This window comes from Heterodontus francisci, unplaced genomic scaffold (genome assembly GCF_036365525.1).
Source record: "Heterodontus francisci isolate sHetFra1 unplaced genomic scaffold, sHetFra1.hap1 HAP1_SCAFFOLD_554, whole genome shotgun sequence".
NCBI classification, from domain to species: domain Eukaryota; kingdom Metazoa; phylum Chordata; class Chondrichthyes; order Heterodontiformes; family Heterodontidae; genus Heterodontus; species Heterodontus francisci.
In genome coordinates, this window is record NW_027141362.1 from 429,616 (window position 1) to 441,855 (window position 12,240).

Sequence of the window (12,240 nt, forward strand, 5' to 3'; positions counted from 1 at the left end):
TTAAGATAGAGACACCAGCAGATGGAGATAGTAAGTGAGCACAACTAAGGACAGTGAGACAGGGACACCAGCAGATGGTGATTGTGAGAGGGGTTAACTGAGGGCAGCGAGACAGCGACATTAGCAGATTGAGATAGTGACTGGATGTACTGAACGCAGTGAGGCAGGGTCGCCAGCAAATACAGACAGTGAGAGGGGCTAACTAAACACAGTGAGACAGGGGCACCAGCAGATACACCTGGTGAGAGGGGTAACAGAGTGTAGCGAGACGGGGACACCAGCAGATCGAGATGGCGAGTGGTCGTAACTCAGAGCGAGACTGAACACCAACAGATGGGGATGTTAGGGGTGGGATTGGGGGGCTGGGGTGGTTGAGGTAACTGAGTGCAATGAGACAGGGACAGCATGACAAGCCCAGGGGATTCACGACTGAAAACTCTACTGTTCATAGACACACACCCAGAGGAGTGGCTGTTGGAAATCCATAGCTGAAGGTCCAGAAAATCCACAGGACTGATTCTGGTAATGCAACTGTTGGCAAAATATAGACAGCAAAAGGTCAAAAACAGCACAAGCCCCCCGGGCGGAGGGCCATCACGCAACCTTTGCTTGGTCTGGAGGGCTAGTGCGGAAATTTCGAAAGATTAAGGCATGAAACATTTATCTTACTAAAGAAAACAACAGCAAAGGTGCATTTTTATGAGGAAGCTTTAAACGAGAAGACTAATTTATTGACTTACTCTCTCGTCACTATATTGAAAACTGATTTAGTGACATACCTGGTATTGTTTCGGCTTTAATAAGTACTCCATCTTTGCCCACACTTGATGTAGCAGATGCAGAGTATTCTGGATCGACGTCCACCTTTTGGGAGTGATCTTGATCTCTCTTCACCGTCTCCCCTCGCTCTGTGTGTGTGTTTTTGTTTGTGTGTATGTGTCGTTCTCTCTCCCCTTCCCCTCCCCTCTATGACTCCGGGACACAGATTGAAAGTTTTGTGCAAATGATACGCTGGGAATATGAGGAAGCATTCTTTTATGCAATGACTGGTAATGACCTGGATCTGGCTGCCCACAGGAGTGGTGGAAATTGAGACGATCAATGAATCAAGAGGAAGTTAGATGGCCACCTTGGAGAAATAAACTTGCGGGGATCGACTCGGGGAGTGAGACTGACTGCATAGTTCGGTGGAGAGCCAGCATGGATTCGATGGACAGAATGACCTCCTTCTGTGCCGTAAATAAATGGCTCTTTGACTCCCTCTCCCCTCTCTCTGGCCCTCTCTCTATCCCTGTTCCCCCTTTCCCTATTCCCCCCTCTCTCTCTCTGTCTCTCTCTCTCTCCACCTTCTCTCTCTTCCACACACTCTCTCTCTCTCAGTTGCAGAGGGTGGAATGCTGTTTTAAAGTTTTTTTTGAAGTCAGTTCTTTTTGAAAAAGAAGATCGTTGTCAGTTTCACAGGTGATAGCTGTTGACATCGGGAACAAGCGTTTCCGAACAGACTCGGGTTTTCCGGCCGGCTTCTTTTACCTGCCCACAAACCCCGAGTCTATTGGGAAATGGTTGTTCCCGATGTCAACAGTTGTCACCTGTGAAAGTGATAACGACCCTTTTTTAAAAAAAAACCGGACTTTTAAAATAGCTTTAAGAGAGCGTTCCGCCCTTTGCAACTGTATGAGAATCAGCAGCTGTCACCAGTGAAAGTGACAGCGCAATACTTTAAAAACTGGACTGACAAACCGAAATTTCTCCTCTCCCCTCACGGTGAGGATGAGGAACTGCCCCGGGAACACTTTACACTCGTGCACCGGATGGAAACATTGGGCTGGCCGGTACCCAGCCCGCGGGCCGTCTGTTGGACAACCCTGCTCTAAAGGAAAGATCTGTTTATTGTTCTCCAGGCAATTCACACACATTTGTCCTCCACCTCCTTATCTTCTTTCGATATTTATTAGCGACAGGCTCATTCTCCTTTCACACGCCCCTGATGTTTCCCACATTATCAATGCTTATGTCGCATTTAAACATCCATTCTTCAACCAGCCTAAACCTCAATGTCTTGGGTCCAGGAATCTAACGGAACGCCTACCCCTATTACCATCTGGATAATGAAAGCTCTTCTATCTTGCTCACGAATTCTGACATAAGAAAACGAAGGCTTCCTCAGATATTGGAGCAGAGTCGGACAGAGATGGACTCTATTAAGTTCAGGCATGAGACGCAATGAACGCAGAATGGCATCTGGGATACAATTCAGACTCAATGCTGGGAAATCCTCTGTTATTTACTTTGTTTCAATAATTTAAGTATTATACTCAGTGGATATTTCACCACATTCTTCAGCTCCTCTCTGAATTTAGTCTGGGTAACTGCATAGATACACGTGTTTGTGCAGCAGCTCAAAAGCAGGAGCATAAAGCTGGTATAGTCTGCGATTGTCATCGGGTCACTGAAGCCTGTCAAATAATAAAGTTTTGTAATTTGGATTAATAGGAAAACTATCACATACGTCATCCATAGCGGTATGAAGTTTCCGGATATAGTGAACAGTAAGATGATAGATTTCCTCCGGTTCTCCATTTCCGGATCATTATACTCTTCATTATTCTTACTGCCTCTCAGTCTCCTGCGGACTCTACTCGCCGTCAAAATGTGTCCTACGGTCAGAGCATTGAGCAGTAATATCAGGAATGTTGGGAGCAGTGGGGTGAGACAGCGGCCAATCCAGCTAAATGCTACCCATGCAGTTAATGTGTAATACTGCAACTTTTGGTGGCAGCCCCAGGGTATGTTGTCGATTGTAATGTAGGGTTCAAATATAAAGTACCAGGGAATGTTTTTAAAACAGAATAGCAGACACACAGTTCCTATAACTACAGCTGCCGTTTTCTCAGTGCAATATTTAGTCCTCAGTTTCTGATAACAAATAGTAACAAAACGATCAAAAGTGAAAGCGACTGTTAACCAGACAGAAATATTAGTGGCTGCTCGAATCAGGACATAGCGGAAACAGCACACAGGGCTGAGAAACAGGAAGGTAGTCGGGAAATAATATTCATTAATCCGATTTAGTATCACGTCATTGAATACGACAAGTAGATCCGCCGCTGCCATGGCGACCAGGTAGCGAGTGATACATCTGGAGAGACCGCACTTTCCCCGGTACAGGATCACAATCGTCATCACATTTACTGTAAAATGGGAAACAAACAGAAAAAGGGAGTCGCCCACCTGGTTACAGCAAAGATTTAGTTTCATAGTGTTTGGTGTGAAGTGTACTTTACTGCAGTATCTGGGGATGGAAACTGAACTCTTTACCGGTGCTAGAATAGTTTAATTGAAATAATATTAATGCACAATTGCAATGTAATGTATAGAGAGTAGATTACATAAATTTAAATAAATATCTTTAGCAAACAGCATAGATTGAACCAAATAGATTTTTCGGTGAATTTCCTTGGAGATAACTTCGTCAGAAGTGGGTGGAACCCAGGAGAACTCTCCGTAAATTTCCGGTCATTTACCTGTATGTGTAAATAAACAGCGAGATAATGAAATATAAATAATTGCAAGAAGGAACAGCTCAGTGAAGGAAGCACAAATGAACGAATACGAAGATAGCAAACTAAAATTAATTTGAAAACTAATAAATTGTCAATTATAAATTGGGAAGTTAATGATCGATGGGGAACAGTGAGAATGAAACCGGCCCGAAATGCGGGAAATGCTAAACGAGGACTGCCAAGGATGAGATCAAATGCATGGATTTGCGTCAGTGAGCCGGAGAGGGGAGTAGATAGCTCGTGAGGGAAATGGTTCAGAGATGTTGGGTTGTATTCGCAGACTAGCGGTTATGACTAAAGACCAGTGAAAAATAATTGGCAAATAACATATTACATGGTGAATTGTTATTTTGAAATGAACTAAGTAGCAGAAGTTTCTGTTTACAAGCCACCAGATGAACAGTTCACGTGGTCAACGATTTTCCCTCTCTGGAAATCCCAGCTCTTGTCATCAGCGACTTGAGCAGTGCAAAACCATCTGGACAAAATCCAATGACGGCCTTAAGGTGGAAAAGTTGAGATGTGAGCTGCAACAAACAACAATACTTCTCCCGTTGTTCCGAGTAACAGAAGAACTTTCCACAGTAGACGGCAGAACAAGGGCAACAATCCAGACCACGTCGTTGTAATTTCTGATAGTGCAGGAAACTGCAGAGGAAGATGAAGGCGGTGATCTCGAGATCACTGCATAGACCGGTTAAAGTGAGAACAGGGGTTACAGATCAAGCCAGGTACCTACTAAGATTCAGCTTCAGAAAGAATGACTAAGAAGGTGTTCCCTCTGAATTGGCAGGAAGCTCTGTGATACTAAACAGGTACATCAGCAATATGGAGAATCCATCTCCCTGGTGTAAAATACTGTCCTTAAGTAGTCCATCCCAGCCATCCCAGAGGATTGGCACTATGTGTGTGTGTGTGTGTGTGTGTATGTGTGTGTGTGGGCGTGCGCACATGTCTGTGTGTGCCTGTGTGTGTGTGTGTGTGGGCGTGCGCACATGTCTGTGTGTGCCTGTGTGTGTGTGTGTGTGTGTGTGGGCGTGCGCACATGTCTGTGTGTGCCTGTGTGTGTGTGTGTGTGTGTGTGGGCGTGCGCACATGTCTGTGTGTGCCTGTGTGTGTGGGCGTGCGCACATGTCTGTGTGTGCCTGTGTGTGTGTGTGTGGGCGTGCGCACATGTCTGTGTGTGCCTGTGTGTGTGTGTGTGTGGGCGCGCGCACATGTCTGTGTGTGCCTGTGTGTGTGTGTGTGTGGGCGTGCGCACATGTCTGTGTGTGCCTGTGTGTGTGTGGGCGTGCGCACATGTCTGTGTGTGCCTGTGTGTGTGTGTGTGGGCGTGCGCACATGTCTGTGTGTGCCTGTGTGTGTGTGTGTGGGCGTGCGCACATGTCTGTGTGTGCCTGTGTGTGTGTGCCTGTGTGTGTGAGCTTCCAGAATAAGCAATCAACAATGTAAGAGATATTCTGAATAGCTTAACTCGGATCAATTTTATGTGCAGGATGCTGTGTCATATAACAGTTTATCAATTTGATATGTGTAAAAAGCGTCATTGCTTATTTTTTTATAGGAAACAGATTAGGACAGAGGGTGGGAGTAGGAAAGAGTACAACATATTCCAGAGATATTTATGTAATGAGAAGGCATCCTAAGCAAAATAAGACAGCTGGTGTAGAAATAATAAACTCTATTCCTCCAGAATCGACTTTGATAAAGCAAACACTTAAGTGAACATGAAATCACATGGAGTGAGTAAGTTACATTCAGTTAAGTGACTCTCTGTGTTAGAGTAGGGTAATGTGAGAGGATTACGCTTGATGCTGATATAGTGAAAAAGCACTTAATTAACAACTTATCAAACGATTGTAGTCATTTCTTGTTTCCGTTTGCAAATGTTATACAGTGACGGGAGACACATCAAACATTGCCCATCACTCACAGAATACAAAGACCAATATCACCAGATGAGTATAAAACAATTATAACTGTGTGTTAATGCCTATATTTCCTAACTCTCCCTTTTGTCAGTCTCATGGTTTACTGGCCATGCAGTATTTGGAAAAGAAACATTACAATGTTCTTTAGAACTCACAGCAAATTTATAATCATAGACTTGTGCGAGTATAGATTGAAACTGTAATTGGTGCCTGATTGAAGCTCTGAATACAATGCATAAACACTGTGGTTTCAGGAATTCATATACAACACAAAACTGTTACCAGCGACCTGAAAACAGAGTTCATTTCATTACCCAGCAATACAGTGGAACATAACACTGGTAACTTTCACTCACACAGTGCCAATATGGATCTTCACTGTCCCTCAGCAGATAATTGCTTTGGCTTCCCAGCCCAACTTGTAATAGAATTAAATGTGGATTTGAGCACAGCAAGATGGCACAAAATGATAATCTGCTGTGATGCTGGTTACGGAGCATTTTGTTCGAAACAGTGCCATGAAGACAAACTTTATTTTACGCAGAGAGTGCTAATGACACGCGATTCGCTGCCTATGAGAGTGATGGACGTGGAAACGATCATTGATTTCAAAAGAAAATTAGTTAGCCACTTGAAGAAAATACATTTATGGGGCTGTTTGGATAAAGCAGGGGAATGGGAATACCTGGATAGCTCCGCAGAGAGCCGACATGGGCTGGATGGGCCGAATGGCCTTATTTTGTGCCATAATGACTCTATAACTCTATGAGTGAATTAATAAAATCTCTTCACATTGGTTAGCCTGCCGTGTTTCGTTAACAAGTACTGATTTGGGAGCTGCGAGGTTGTGAGCTTGCGGTTCACATGAAACAACCAAACGGTTTATTTTATTCAATTGTATAGCGTGACGTCAGTACTTCACTGAACTCTGACCCTGGACTTTCAGAAGCGTCACAAAACCACAACCTTCTGACTCCGTGGGGAGAGTGGAATTACTGACCGTCGGCTGCTACAATTAGGGGCGAGGGAGATCAGGTGATCAGAGAAAGTCCACAAGAGAACATTTACCAAAGGTTCATGTCGCTGCCGCAGATTAACGGGGACTACTTCATAATCTCATAATATCCCATTCTGTAATGTTTTTCACATTCTTAAATAAAACCGCAACAGCCTGAGATAATCTACGTAGAAAACCATTGGATTTCTAGTTGGAGATTGAAAGAACATTGTCCTTTCAATAAACATATCACAAAAGGATTATGTAAGAAAGGTCGTGCATGATTATCTCGTAGTTTCTTCATAGACCGCAAATCAACGAAATAATCATTTTAGGACAAACGGAGCCAATGGGCAGAGCAACAGGGAGACCAGTTAGAGAAAGCGGCATGGATGTGTACATCAGTAACAGGTTACAGAGACTTACTGGTAACTCGAGACTCTGCAAGAATAACATTAGAGATTATTTGTCCCCGGACAGGTTTTAGTTACATTGAAGATTGAACCTCGACATGCGATTAATCTAACTCCCATTTCAGAAGTGATAATATCTCCTGGTGATTGACGCAGAGGAAGATAGGAATACAGGAGGGGATTATTCAGCATCACAAGCCTATCGCACACCTCCACCATACTCTTAGGCACAGCATTCCAGATCCTAAACACTCGCTATGTAAAAAACGTTTTTCCTCATGTCGCCTCTGGTTCTGGATCTTTCGACCAATGGGAACAGTTTCTCCCTATCTCCTCTGCCCAGTCCCTCATGAATTTGAACACCTCTATCAAATCTCCACTTGATTGTACCTTCTCCAAGGAAAATGGGCCCAGCTTCTCCAAGCTAATCACGTAACTGAAGTCCCTCATCCCTGAAGCCATTCTTGTAATTCTTTTCTACACTCTCTCCTTCACAATTTTCCTAAAGTTCGGTGCTCAGAATTGAAGCTGAAACTGGGTTTTATGAAGATTTACCATAACTCCATTCTTTGATACTCTATGCTGCCATTCGCGAAGCTCAAGAACCCGTTAGCCTTCTTAACCACTTTCACAACCTGCCTTGTCACATTCAAAAATTTGTGCACATACACCCTCAGTTCTTTCTGCTCCTACACCGCCTTTAGAATTGTATCATTTATTTTATGTTGCCCTTCCTCGTTCTTCTGACAACAATGTATCACTTTATGCTTCTAAATTTTAAAATGGAGTGAAAAAAGGCAAAACAAACATTTCGGAAGAAATGAGATAATGTATTGGATAAGTAACAAGAGGAGAGATACATTTAAATCTAAATTCACAAAATAATTAATTCCAGAATCCGTTACCAGAGATAGAAAAACAAAGACTTGGATAATTAGAACAAGACAAATGGATACACAAGAAAGTAATAATATAAAAGCAAAATACTGCGGATGCTGGAAATCTGAAATAAAAACAAGAAATGCTGGAACCACTCAGCAGGTCTGGCAGCATCTGTGAAAATAGAAGCAGAGTTAACTTTTCGGGTCAGTGACCTTTCTTCGGAACTGACAAATATTAGAAAAGTCAGAGGTTAGAAGCAAGTGAGGTGAGGGTGGGGCAATAGATAACAAAGTAGGTGTAGATTGGACCATGCCACATAGTTGACCAAAGGGTCATGGAGCAAAGGCAAACAATATGTTAATGGTGTGTTGAAAGACAAAGTATTAGTACAGATTAGGTGTTAATGCACTGAACAGCAGCAAGTGCAAACCTGAAAATAAAAGACAAGAAAGTAATATTTAGTTATCTCTGAGAAATTAATGTGACACTTGGTGCAGGACATCGAGATTCAACTGACTCTGTGAGCAGATACATTCAGAGAAACCGGTATTAATACAGGAGCGAATCTTCCAGGGGGAGCATTAGACTTCATTGACCTTGAGAGACAGTGAGACAACTCATTCCACTCTGCTCTTACTCTGTAACATTTTTAATTAGGCTCGGCAGAATTTTAAATCAACGTTTGAAGTATTGGAGTTTTATGATGATCATCTTTCGTCAAAAATGAGCCTGGAAAAGTTTAGTAGTATCTGGTGGAGAAACTCGTTCCACCGAATGTAAGATTTCAATTTCCCAACTGAAGTGGGGAATTTGAAACTTTGGTCCAGGAAAGTTTAAAATCAATCGTTTTCATGCATTGCGCTCTGTCACACTGAACTGTAAATGTGAGGGAGATGAAAATAATACAGACACAGATTACAGGACAATCTTAGGGAACTGGTTAAAGCTATGAAAGAGTGGAAAAGGTAGATTGAATCACATTGTTTCGAAAAGGTGAGCCAGTCAAGAACAAAGCAGCAGAGATGAAAAATTAAATAGAAGATATTTGGAACAGAAAGCTGGAGAAACTTCTTCACAAAGAGAGTTGGAAACCGGTGGGGTTTGTTCCAGGATTAGTGGCTGAGGCAGAAACCATGTCCAGATATAAAGTAGATGGAACAGGTGGTAGGGGGAAGAGTTGTTGAAGACTTAGGGGAACAGGGTGGGTAAAGGTGATTAGAATTATCTTGCAGCTGTAAAAATCTGAAAGTAAATTAAATTGAATTTGAGAGAAGCAACGATTTGATCGGGCTGACAGACTTGCTCAGAGTGCAGCGGTTGTTGCACCATCCTGCATGGTGGGAACTGACCAACAAAAGTGGCCAGCTATTATAAAGCAACCATAACTCGTTATCTAATCGACATTATGGATAAACTAAGAATGGTGAAAGCTGAAACAGGTTTCCTAACTGGAGACAACGCAGGGCAGTTTCACAGAGCGCCATTGCATTGTTTAAGTCGCTCTTTCAATTCATTGGATTCCTTCCTCACCTGTACAGTACGGTTGCAGGAAGGGACGTGACAGAATCCAACTTTCATCGGTTGAAGTTAGCGGAATGCCCATTCAGGGGAGAAGAGCGGACTGAGAACAGACTGGTAACCGGCCAAGAGAGATCAGAGTGAGAGTCTGTGTTCCTTCATAGAACACAACCCCATACACGGAGTGGATTGTGATCACATGAAATAATATCCAATTTATTGCTGGAAACAGACAGAAAACTTGGAGTTTTCTGATGAATGGGATTGAACACATCTCGGTACTGACTGTCCCTATTCGCAATTATATACCTATCAGTGGATCTGTCTCCAGCAGAAGTCAGAGGGAGAGAAACTGGCGCATTTTATAAAGCAGTGAAGATACAGTGAAAGCTATTCCTTGTCAGGTATTATCAAGTGTTACCTTGAAAGGGAGGAGGAGGAGTCTATTGGGAAATGGAAAATGAAATTGAAATGATCCATTTTATCACACTGCACAGATTCTCAGTTAAAACGGAACCAGTTTAAATGACATTAAATTAAGAAAATAATCTTCAGCCTTTGATGGAAATTCAGAAGAAGACTTTAATACCAACAAATGATGTCGGAAACATAGCGTTGAATTTCTGCTTTTGGATTGGCGTGTGAAAAAAGATAGTTACCAAAATAGGAGCAGGAATCTCGAGAAACCTCAGATTTATACATCTAGTTTGGGCGGCACAGTGGCGCAGTGGTTAGCACCGCAGCCTCACAGCTCCAGCGACTCGGGTTCAATTCTGGGTACTGCCTGTGTGGAGTTTGCAAGTTCTCCCTGTGTCTGCGTGGGTTTTCGCCGGGTGCTCCGGTTTCCTCCCACCACCAAAAGACTTGCAGGTTGATAGGTAAATTGCCCATTATAAATTACCCCTAGTATAGGTAGGTGGCAGGAGAATATAGGGACAGGTGGGGATGTAGTAAGAATATGGGATTAGTATAAAATGGGTGGTTGATGGTCGGTACAGACTCGGTGGGCCGAAGGGCCTGTTTCAGAGCTGTATCTCTAAAATAAATTTTAAAAAATAGTAACTGAATATAGTTACTTACCAAGGATTCCAACGGCTGCTATAATTGGATAGTAAATCATTACTATCTGTAAAATTGGCGGTAACATGGTAAATGGATAAAAACTGGATGGAACTCTCATTCTGTCTGAAAACCGATGGTAAATCTTGGTGCTTGACACGGAGACCAACTGAGTGTGAGATGAGGGATTAATAGAAAATCCATATTTATAATTGGGAGACCACTCCCCTGAGATCCTAAAGCAGTAGGAGCAGTGATATTGCTTCCAGAGCAAGCATCCAACTCCCTTAACTGTAATGTTTTTCCAGAACTCATTATATCCAAATTGATCCTGCAATGGTTTTCAATAAAACAGCCAGACGATTAGAACAATATTTTGTCATATTTCCATCATGTAAGGCGAACTCTGACTGCACCGTTGCTACGCGTTAAACAGCAGTAGCTTCAGTTTTCCTTGTTATGTGAAACGGTTCACTTCTGTCAATGCAACCACCAACCAGATTCCACGAATTCTCAAACTGCTTTCAAGGTTTGACATCGCTGTAAGCAATAGAAACTCATTCGTTTGAATGTGTGAGCTTCGGCTCGCAATTGAATTTGGAAATGTTGTCTTCTGGCTGGGAAGAGGTCTAACTTTGCACTAATACCTGAAATGAAGTAAATCTGAAATAGCAGATAGAAATAGATAACTGTGGACACTGACTTGGAAAATCTCTTCAGTTCTAAGAGGGATAACCGAGGTACAGTGAGCTGGACAATACCGAAATAGGTTCTGACACGTTTGAAGCAGAACCTCTTTGGATATCTGTATCCCCAGCACTCTGTGGGCTGCGGTGGGAGTTCGAATGTCTGCTGGCTTATCAGTTTCTATTGTTAACCATTTACATGAGTTTGACTTCGATCTTTCCAGTGAAGTAACAAAAGGTCAGGACTTGGAACATAAGCTCATTAAGACCATTAGTATGCCTTTCGGGCTCTCAGTCCTGCTCTGCCATTCAATTAGATCGTGGTGATCTGCAGCTCATCTCCATTCTCCTCCCTACCCCGCCTCATTTTCTCCATATCGCTTACTATCGTCGACCTTCAAATTTATACCAATCACTGTCCTGAAAGCTCGAAATGACAAGCCCCTTCCCCCACCCCAAGAATCCGCAACCTTTGGCGGGAGAGTTTAAAATTTCGACCTCTCGTCGTGTGAACATTAACTCCCTGATTAAACTTCTCAAGAACCTCACCTCTGATTTCACCTTCATTGCACAGAATTAAATAGAATGTACAGCACAGAAACAAGCCAGTCTAAGTGTATCCTCTACAGGGGCCTCCTCTCATCCTTCTTTATCTGAGCCCATCGCTGTGAGCATCTATTCATAGGACTCGCATTTGTTCATAAATAAAATTTAAGTTTCCTATTAAATGCATCCACGATATTCGCCTCAGCTACTCCTTATGGTGCGAATTCCACAATATGTCCCATTGCACTTGATTCTTCCAGCAGCGGAAAGAGTTCTCTGTATCTAACCAATTGAATCATTTAACATTCTAACCACTTCTTATTGAGCAGCCCACAATCTCCTCTACTCAAGGGGACATAAACTATATATATACATTCCATCCGTTCTCATATTCCAACCCTTTTAACCCCGGTGTCATTTTGTTGAATCTGGGTTTCATTCGCTCCAATCCATTAAATCCTTCCCGAGGATTGGTTCCCAGAACTGGAAGTTTGATGTGTTCTGAACAAATCTCTGTACAACTAAAGAATTGCTTTTGTATTCCAGCCATGTATTGGCCATTTTGATTAATTGTTGTACCTTTTTACTGGATTTGAATAATAAGTGCACTTGGACTCACAAATCTTTCTGCTCCCGACAGACTGA

At 42.7% G+C, this 12,240-nt stretch overlaps 1 protein-coding gene across 1 annotated transcript; it reads right to left on the reverse strand.

Annotated features, from left to right (window-relative positions):
- Positions 1–2,280: 2,280 nt before the first annotated feature.
- LOC137362963 (probable G-protein coupled receptor 139) lies at positions 2,281–3,183 on the reverse strand. The gene has a single exon (XM_068027083.1). It carries the CDS (start codon positions 3,181–3,183, stop codon positions 2,281–2,283), a length of 903 nt encoding a protein of 300 aa, XP_067883184.1.
- Between the last annotated feature and the right edge of the window lie 9,057 nt (positions 3,184–12,240).